Here is a 10,635-nt window from a genome sequence, read left to right as displayed (position 1 = left end):
GGCAATATGACCTTCTTCATGGCACTTAAAACAAATGAAAGCTCCTTTGGGGCAAAATCTGACTGAATGACGATCATCACCACAGTTGAAACAACGACGAGGTTCCTTTGGATCCTTATAATCCGCCGGAAAAGGATATCGCAGAAGTTTGCTATCCATTTTATTAGAATTTTTCTTCCGATTAACCAGAGTCCAACCTTGATCGAGATCAGGATGAGGTTTAACAAGGCCAATTTTCTTTTGCATAGAACCAAAAGATGAAAAAGTAGGAGGTTCCTTCTGATTGGGGCCCTGAGACGGTTGATTAATGAACAGGGAGTTGAACGGACGGGGGAAAGAATGCTGACATGGCTGATGCATGGTGACGGCTGGAGCTGCATGGGGAAGGGAAGAAGAGCGGCTATGGACAAACTTTGATATGACGTATCCCTTATGGCCATCATGAGTCACCTGACGACGAGGTGAAGAAGATTAATGGGTATTATTGTCATAGGAGGAGATTTCCCTCTTTGTCGCCTATATGACACAATCCTCACCATCCTTATAAAGTAGGCACAAATCTCCACCAACTCACACTCTCTCTCCTACTTTATGAGGAATGGGGATGATAGAGATTATGCCACATAACGTCAAGGAGGAAATCCTCTCTTATGACAAGGATACCCATTAATCTCATATATATATATAACATGGAATAGACATCTTAGAATGCTCAACAACATATATTTTCTTCCTTTTCATATATTTTCACGTGTTTCCTATTATTCTGCGTGAACCAGTCAACCCCCAACTCAAAGCTAACTCCAAAATTTGATGATGATAGAAAGCTTGTTCGTGTGTATCACATAAGGCCACAGTCATCACAGTGATTGGAAGCTTAATGTTGTGTTTGGATGGAGGGTAGAGAAAGGAAGGAAATAGAATTTTGAGTTTAACATTATTCGGGAGTTTTACTGGGAGAGTAGAGGAGGGGAATGTGGAAAAATTTTAGGCTAAAATTCTAGACCCCAAATCAGATTGTCAAAGACAGGAAGGGAAAATTGACAATTTTCCTTTCCTTACTGTTCTTTCCTTTCTTTTAGTTAACTTCCAAACAGATCGTAAGGGGAAAAAACGTAGGAAAACGATTAGAAATGCATACATGTTATATAATTTTTTTCTTGCAATGGATATTCGTATTTTGATTTGCTTTTAGAATGAAATAGATAAGCATATTGTAATGGATTTATATTCGTATTTCGATTTGCTTTTAGAATGAAATAGATAAGCATATTGTAATGGATTTGAAAAATTCCTCAAGTACCCAAAATATGAGACCAATAAAGGGGACAAGTAAGGTGTCTCCCTCCTATTGGATAATGAGTTGATCATCATTAATGATTGCCAACTCATTATCCAATAGGAGGGAGACACCTCACTTGTCCCCTCTATTGGTCCCATATTTTGGGTCCTTGTAGCAAAGCTCAATGGATTTATATCGTTTCTATTAAATTCCTAACTCATTTAGGTGGCAGATTGGTGTAATCAAGGATTAGAGGTGAAAACTTGTAGAAGGTGATTGACATTAAAATTCCCTGTGAAAGGTCAAGTCTCCGCAATTTATAACAAATATATATAATGAGTATTGCATGTTATGTAAGATAATTTTCTCATATACAATGATGTGGATTATTCTTAACCAAATATTGTTATGAATTTTTTTCTTTATTTATTCATATGGTAAAAATTGCATCATATCATTGTCTGATATAATCTCCTCATATAACAAGGAAATATATTTTCCTGTAATAAAAAATTTGATAAAGCAACGGTTCCTTCGGCAATTTTTTATTGGTAGTGGAGAATATACAGACGCTAACTATATCATGTTTGCATTTTACTTCCATCACTCAAGCAATGGATCCAATTCGGTAGAAAATTTTTGGGCTTCAATCCTTGTTTTTCTTTTTTTAGTAAGTTTTAGAAATAAATAAGAAGAAAAAATTAATCTTGGCTAAATTGCACTTAAATGCCTTAAAGTTTCACTAACATTGCACTTAAGTGACCCTCTTTTAAGACCAAGCAAAAAAATAAAGAATTTTTAAGAAATAAAGAAATTAAACATTGTAGATAAATGCCCCAAAGTTTAGAATCGTTGCATGTTGACATCCTTTTGGTTATCCAATGTTGCAAGTTGATGACTTTTTGTTCACCCAATATTGCATATAAATACACTCAATTTGTAAATGACCTAATTTAAATGTCCTAAATTTTTTAAACAGTTTCATTTTAGTAAATGACCATTTGTTATACGACATTGTCCTATACATAGAGAAAAGTTAACACTGGCTTATTTTTTTAACTATAGAGCATTTATTTGTAATATTTAAAAACCTTGGGACATTTTTTCAGCTCGATTTTAGATTAGGGATCACTTAAACGTAATGTTAGTGAAACTTCAGGGCATCCAACTGCAAAATCTTTCACCCTCTACTTCGTGGCTGCGAATGGCCACGTCATCTTCGCCGCATGATTGAAGCCGGTAATAAAACTAAAACCTTCAATTTGAGCGGCACTGGAAAAAAATTTTGGCGGCAAAAAGAGGGGAAGAAAAATCCCTTCCCCCCCTCCCTCCCTTTTCTTCTTCCAGGCCCCAAACCCTATTCTCCTTCCTCGCCGCTTCTTTCAATTCCCCCATCCCGTAATTATCTATTTACACTCCCCGTTCCCAAACTCCAAAGATCAATTTTACAAACCGAGCCCAACTTCAACAACCAAAAATGCCGCTCTTGAAGAAAAAACCCTTCTCTCTCTTGGAGCCCCCGAAGGATCTGAGCCCAGATGAGCAAGTGTGGCAGATTCGCTTCACCCATGAGATCTTCAGAGACTACTCGTATCCTCTTCTCACCTCAACCCATTTCTTTATCATCATCATTACTATTATTTTACTAATTGGCAATATTTGACTGAAATTTGAGTTCTTAACTCGATTTAGGGTGTATTTGGAGAGGATGAACTTGTATCGGCGGAGAATTTGGGCGTGCAGGATCACGGCGAGGACGAATATGACTTACGAGGAGGCGCTGGTGTCGGAATTAGAGGCGATTGCTAAGCTCCGGCGGTTTCCTGAGGAGTTCAAGGGTTTCGTGCTGCAAAATACCCAATTCAGTAAGCAGTTCTAATGACTGGAAACCCCTTTTGTTTGGGTAAATTGCAGATAACCCCCACCCATCAACTACGTTATTAGCAGTTATCGCACTTAGGTTGCTAAGGTTATAGACGACGGAGGCTGTCTGCAACTGACATATTTTACTTTCTTAATTCGTGATTTTAGTAATACGTTTGTATCCAGGACGATGCAAATTAAACATTAAAGCAGCTGCTAATGTGAATTAATTCAATCGCGGTCTCTTGCACCGAATAGTTCTGTAAATTTTAATTCAATTGCAACACTAATGTGATAGTTATATGTGCAGGGATTGGGTATTTTGCATATGCGTGCAAATCTTGCCCTTCACCAAATCTTCTTCCATATGCGTGCAAACAAACAAGACTTTGAGTATTGGTCTTTCTAGATCTATAGCATTCATCAAAATGCGATCCATGAACCAAACAGCCCTCTTATGTGCAACTATTAGTCTATTAGGCTCTAGGTTAGGAGCCAATCTTCACAAGCTAAGGGTCTATGTCGCTAATATAGTTTGCTGTAGTTGGTGTAAGTATCTTGGTATTAGATAGCATCATGCTCTTCATGAAAGATATCAATCATGACAAGTTGTGTTTCATGTTCGTAGTTGTTTTTGCCATTTTGCTAGTACTAACGAGGTGTTTTGGCCATGGGACTACTGATGCCTTTTCAACATCTGAAGATTTTTCCTTCTGATATTTTCTTGTACCTTGAAAATATTAAATACATACAAATATTTTGCTTTCTTGGAGCTCGACCAGTCAGTTTTCCATTGTACTTCCACTATCGAATCTTAACATAAAAGGTCACTGACTCAGTGGCTTATAAGTGTTTGCTTTGTCTTGACTGTCATACAACTGCCTTCAAATCACATATATTCCAAATTAATCTTTTCTGAATCAGAGATCCATTGCCAGGCTCATTTTTATGAGATATGAGAGAAGAGGCTTACTAACCTGACACAAGAATATATGTACTTATGTTTTGTAGTACGTTTGAAAGTATTGATTCGGAGTATTTTTGGAAAATATTGATGATGCTGGCACTCAGATTTGAGTTGTTAATCCACCACCCAAACTGGAAATCCACACTATCAAATGTCATCTACTAGGTGTGAGCTACTCTGGAACAAAATTTTGAAGTCTTTTCATGACTTATCCATGTATCATCATTTTCATGGCCCATATCATAATGCTCTTGAAAGATGAATATTTTTGTCCATTTTGATTAACGGGCAAAACATGAGGAAAACCTTAGTTTTGTTTCAGATAGTTTATGCATAGAAAATGTCTGGATCTTAAATTTGGACCATTGCATGTAGTGTCCACTAAAGTAACCTTACTCAACTAACTGATGTTGGTATCGACAGGTTACGCTCAAGTTGGTTCTCGAGTACAAGCATCTGTTCAGTTTCTATAGTATGACTCAGACCTTCTTAAACAGCACTGCTCCTATATTATATAGAACTTCTTAAAACAGGATGGCTTTATTTAACACATTGTGAAAGTTTGTATATTTCTTTTGCGGTTAACTTATTCAGTTTGTTGAGAGTGTTATTTGGCACATTTAAGAGCGTATTGATGGTGGGCTTTCTTATGACAAACACATTCCAATCTGCCTTACTATAGAATCCAAAATGTGAAATCTCTGTAGGAACAACAGAAATTTTGCATCAGATTGTTGTCAAGAAGAAAATAAGTGGGGAAAATTGATGGATCAGAACACTTCAGATGATGTTTGGCAGCTTTCGCTATGTTTACGTCTCTGACCGATATTGTTTAATTCTATTCTGATTGTAATCTTACTTCAGGCATGCTGAAGATAAATGATCTGGCAACAATGGTAATTGAGAAACTGAGAGAGACACTTCTACCAGGTGAAGAGCTCCTAGGACATATAGACAATTGTAGCGGTCCCTGCAAGATTAAGAAGGTATTGGGTGGCAAAGGTGGCACCGCTTATGAAGTTGGTTGGCTTAGTGATAATAAAGAAGTGACTAAGACTTCTGTTCTGGACAAAAAGAATTTGATCAGGAAAAAGTTCCCTTTCTCAAGAGAGCTATTGAAGCTATACATAAAGGAATCAACTCTTCAGACTAATCCCTGGGTAGTCCAAAATAATCTGGTGAAAATGTATGGATTGCCTACAAAACCCCCTCATGGATTAGAAGAAAAGATAACTAAGCACCAGGTAAGTAATAGAATATTATTGTGAACACGTAATGAATTTATTGCATAAGAAATGTTCTGATGTTTCTTATTTTATCCCACACAGAAAGTTGACGGTGTCTCAACTATCAAAAAGACAATCGAGAACATAGAAACAGGTTAGCGCTCATTGTTGTATTATTTTTTATTGTTCTCTCTTGGAAAATTCTTTGTGTCATTTACATTGTACAAAAGGACATGTATGGATGTATGCCTAAGGGATGTATCCTGTTGACTTACATATTGATATATCTACTGATATTTAATTACTACCTCCGTATTTGATTATATTTTTCCATTTTGTTCTATGTGGTATGTAGTTAAGGGATTTGAATGTTGATACCTACCTAAATTTACTTTTTGGCATTGGCTATTAACATTGTCATTTTTTCAATTTATTGTTCAAGTTACTAAAACTGGTTGGTTCTCTTCTCTGAAATCTTTTCTTCTATATGAAAGATCAAGTGCAAGTCCAGACAAATAAGTCCACAAAGAGGGGAAAGCAATCGAAGCTAGAAGAGATTGTCTACCCCATTGAAGATCTACTTGTGAAACCTAGTAGGGATGATCCTGAGTTTACAAAGCGGCCTGTTCCTTCTGTTAACTTTATTATTCCAGTGGCTGATGTCGGAAACCTTCTCATGGTTTGGGATTTCTTATCATGTCTTGGAAAGACTTTGCACTTGTCGCCATTTTCCCTTGATGATTTTGAGAAAGCTATTGCTTATGATGGTGTCTCGAATCTCATTGCTGAAGCACATATTGCACTGCTAACCCTGCTTGTAAATGAAGAAGGTGAATATTATGTTTTTATCCAGCAAAAGAAGAGGGAGGAAAAGGTAAAAACTATACACTACCTTTATTGCTTGTATTTGATGTAATAGATTGATTTGACTGGTTGTTTTTCTTCTATCTATTGCGTACTTGTGGGTTTTCTTCTGTGTAGATTATCATGAACACTTGGTTGCAGTATCTGTGTGATTTCTTAGAGTTAGAAAGCAGAAGCAAATTTACAGATCACATCCTTAGGATAAAGGAAGGGAAATACGGTGGGCTCCACGTGCATGATAAACTGGAAATTCTTAGCAAGCTAGTCCATTGGGCTATTTCAGCTGAAGCAATTAGGAATGAGATAGATAAATGCATTGAGAAGCAACGAGACCTTATGGCTAACAAAAGGGAAGAAGATTTGGAAGAGTTGAGGATGAAACGCGAGGAGAAGCGACTAAAAAAGGAAATTGTTAACAAGACGACTCCAGACTCCATGACCAATCATGCGCAGGCGGAATTGAATGGAGATGTTGACATGAAAAATCCATCATCAATTGATGTGAATAATTCAGGCAACAGGTACAACATGGTGGTGTTTCTGTATGTGAATAAGATGTATAGTTATCAGGTTAACTACAAATCAATCCCTGTAGTATCACTGTTTTGAACTTCCTAGCCCTTGTTTCACTGTTACAGATAGACCACCTTGGGTTAAATATCTTTCGGCTCTTTCACCCTGGGTGAAATTTTAGAAGATATTAGCCATGGGTGAAATTAGTGAATCTATCTGAGGGTAAAAGAATAATAAAAAATCTTGAGTTCTACCTGCAAAAATAAAATAGGGTTGGCAAGTTCAAAACAGCGATACTGCATGGGGTCTAAGTGTGATTAACCTGCCTTTGTTTAGTAGATGCTGCATGATTTGTTTGGTGTTGACTTCTTCAGAAATATATTATATAATGTTTGCATACCCTGAAAATCCCATATTGCCACTATGATACTCCTATTGGAAAGTTCATGTTGATTGGTGTAGAAAATGCTGACAGCGAAAATTGGTAGGATTTCCTTTTAGTTTGAGATAAATTGTTAGGAAATGTTGTGGCTACAGATAACATTTTTTCTCCAGATTTATGGTTGGTTGCCTCATTATAACCATTCTGGTTTGTTTCATTTTATTTCATGTTTCGTGTTCAGGGGGAGCAAGCTTGAAGTGTTGGCATCAAGAAGAGCTCTTATGATGAAAAACTTGACTTTGGAGAAGGAAAAAGAGAGTTCAAGGAAGAAGGAGCTTCAAAAGTTACGTGAAGAAAGCAGAGCTAAAGAGAAAGAAGCAAGAGAAAGGAAATTAAGAGAAAAGAGGGTATGCCTATGTAATCCTTATTCAGCTTCATCAGAACATAAAATTCTCTCTTGCCCTCATTTAGTTTCTGCCTAACAATTCATCAGTGGTACGGATATAATAAATGAGTTAGATTTTGTGTGCTAATTCAGAAAACTTAAAACTTTATTTATGTAGATTTTCCACAATGCATATACATGTTACTTTAACAGCTAACAGAAGTTCTGACCAAATGATAATACATATTGTTATAGTCCGAGCTATATGAACAAGAGATCGAGAAGTCGCACATCTGGACTAGTGCTTTAGGTAAGGACTGCGACCACAATACATATTGGTTTTTCCGAAGGGATGGGAGGATTTTTGTTGAATCATCTGATCATAACCAATGGGGATTTTTCTCTTCCAAGGATGAGGTACGTTGTAAGACACAATTCCGGTTATATGTGACGTTCCTGTCAATTACAGTTCTTTACTCATTTGTGCTGTCCATTATTTTTCAGCTTGATACTCTTATAAGTTCGCTTAATCCAAAAGGTCAAAGAGAATTGGCCCTCAAACGTCGTCTTGAAAAACGCTACACAAAAATTTGGTAAGTTCATAGATACCTACTTTGAGGATATACATATGTTCAGTCTCATGAGAAAAGTTCCAAATTAAATATGGTAGTTTCTGAATTCATTGTTGCTTCTCAGTTCTGCACTCCAAAAGAGATCCAAGGAAATGGTACGAAAAGTTGTACTAGAAGATACTGCCATTTTAAGACGATCTGTTCGGGTGTCCGCAACTCCAAGAAACGAGACTCCATCTTTTCTCCAATATGTAAATAAATTGTAATTTTGGCTCTAAAGAGTTTCGATCTGTGCATTTTGTCAGCACCACAAAACAGTGCATGCTAAAGAAGCACACTTCTGGTCCTTCCCAAATGTTGAACTGTGGTAACCTTGCCCTCGTGGGAACTCTCATCCCGCCTGATAAAGTTGTAAAGGATTTTTTTTTAATGGGTGAGGGAGCTATATGATGATTTTTAGGTGGAGGGAACTACAGTAATAGTTGTGATATGTTCTTTGATTTTGCTTGACGTTTTTAGCCCAGTTTGTGATTGTTCACCAGATAATGTGGGTGACGTCTAGATCATGAGGCTAATTTTACAGACCCCTGTAGTGTAGTATCACTACCTAGGGTTAGGTGTGGGCCGGGTAGGCTCGTGGGCTAACTCGGCCCTCGCTTTGTCATGGGTCATGACCCGACTTGGCCTGTAGCGGGTCGGTCGATCCCTGCTTTGATATATCGGATCATGGGCTAAGTTGGGTTTAACCTTAGGCTTGAACCTACGTTGGCTCGGCCCATGGGCTAAGTTGGGTCTAACCTTAGGCTTGAACTTTACGTTGGTCGGCCCATGCCCTATCCATCTTGTTTTGGCCCATAATATTTTTTTTTGAAATTTCAGCCTAACATAAAATCAGCCCAGTATTATATATATATAATATATATATATATATATATATATATATAATATTATATATATATATATATATATATATATATATATATGGAGGGAGGAGAGAGAGAGATAGATAGATAGAGTAAACTTGTTTCAAGTTTCTCCATTGAACTTGGTAGTGATATAGACTGATCTGGTTCACGCATCTAGACAGAGAGAAGTTGATGTTAAGTTTTGTAAAAAACCTACTTTTTTTAAAAAAATTCTCTCCCCTTATTTACTGCTCCAATCTCTCTCTCTCTCTCTCTCTCTCTCTCTCTCTCCTCTCTCTCTCTCTCTCTCTCTCTCTCTCCTCCTCCTCCTCCTCCCTCATTCACTACGCTCCTCCCCTTCCACCCTACCGTCGTCGTAACCCACATGTTTGGAAGGGAGAGCCTGCGAGTTTGGAAGGAAGAGGCAGCGGTGGGTGTTGGGTGTAGCTCAAACCTGCGCGCAGGCGAGCTCGAGCTCGAAGCTTCAGGCGGAAGAAACTGCAGGCGAGGTCGTCGAGTGGCTTAAGGTGAGCTCGAGGCATGCGGCAGGCGAGCGGCGCAGCTCAATGGTTGGCGAGGTCAGAGCGAGGAGCCCGCAGGCGAGGTCGGCGCTCCAAGGCTGTCGACAGACTGTCGCGAGCTTTGGGTTTCCCTTTAATAGGGAAACCCTAGGCTATCGACATGCTGATTGACAGCCTGTCGATAGTACCTAGGGTTTCCCTATAAAAGGGAAACCTTGAGCTCGAGAACCCGATGCTTTTCCCTCTCTCTCTCTCTCTCTTGATCTAAACCCTAGGCGCACGTGGCGGCTTCTTACTTCTCTCCCTCCTTCGTGTGTTCAACCCCTGGCGGTGTCCCGCCCCCCTTTCTTCTCTTCTTTTGCCCTTTTTTTCTCAGCTCATGTTTTGAGGGAGGAATTTAAGAAAGGGAAATTTATTTAAGAGAGAGAGAGAGAGAGAGAGAGAGAGAGAGAGAGAGAGAGAGAGAGTTAAAATTTAAGAGGGGATTTAAGAAGAGAATCTTCACTATAGCTACAGTGTTGATTGTTACATTTATTGAGAGATCTCAAGTTTGAGATCTGCTCTTGTATTGTAATTTTTAGACCCTAGAGAGGGGGGGTGGGGTGATTAGGGTCTTATGCTAATCTAATCCAATTTTATACCAATTAAAACTAATTAACAAGTTATCCTAGCAAGTATAAAATACAACAAGATATGTGAGCTAGGATAAGTGATATACACAAGGGTAAACAAAATAAACAAGATAGTGGATGATATAAATAATGAGTAATGGACAATGGCGAATAGTGGATGATATAAATAATGAGTAATGGACAATGGCGACAAGAAATATAAACATAAGAGAAGTGCGCTAAAGCAAACTCAAACACACGATATGATCACGGATCGGACCTTTCGTCCTACGTCTCCGCTCCCCACTCCCGGGGAGAAATCCACTATCACAACCGGGTTTTCTACGCTCACCCGAATAACGTTTACACCTCATAATGTCGGTTTTCAACGCTCACTGATTAATGTTCACAATCACTCACAATGTCGGTTTTTAACGTTCACCGATCAACGTACACAATCACTCACACTCGGTTTTCTAGCTAACCGAAAACTTTACAATCTCACAATGTAACAAATGCAACAATGGTTGTTCTCTATTATGGA

General features: G+C 38.2%; 1 protein-coding gene across 1 annotated transcript; it reads left to right on the top strand.

Annotated features, from left to right (window-relative positions):
* LOC109828857 (DDT domain-containing protein DDB_G0282237-like) lies at positions 2,576-8,544 on the top strand. Its single transcript, XM_020395827.1, has 10 exons — positions 2,576-2,872; positions 2,975-3,147; positions 4,977-5,356; positions 5,441-5,492; positions 5,833-6,212; positions 6,320-6,723; positions 7,339-7,504; positions 7,738-7,899; positions 7,987-8,075; positions 8,179-8,544. Exons 1-10 carry the CDS (start codon positions 2,760-2,762, stop codon positions 8,318-8,320), a joined length of 2,061 nt encoding a protein of 686 aa, XP_020251416.1. The 5' UTR covers positions 2,576-2,759; the 3' UTR covers positions 8,321-8,544.

Source organism: Asparagus officinalis, chromosome 1 (genome assembly GCF_001876935.1).
Source record: "Asparagus officinalis chromosome 1, Aspof.V1, whole genome shotgun sequence".
Taxonomy (NCBI): Eukaryota; Viridiplantae; Streptophyta; class Magnoliopsida; order Asparagales; family Asparagaceae; genus Asparagus; species Asparagus officinalis.
Note: the sequence above shows the minus strand (reverse complement) of the source record. Positions and strands in the feature narration are given on the sequence as shown.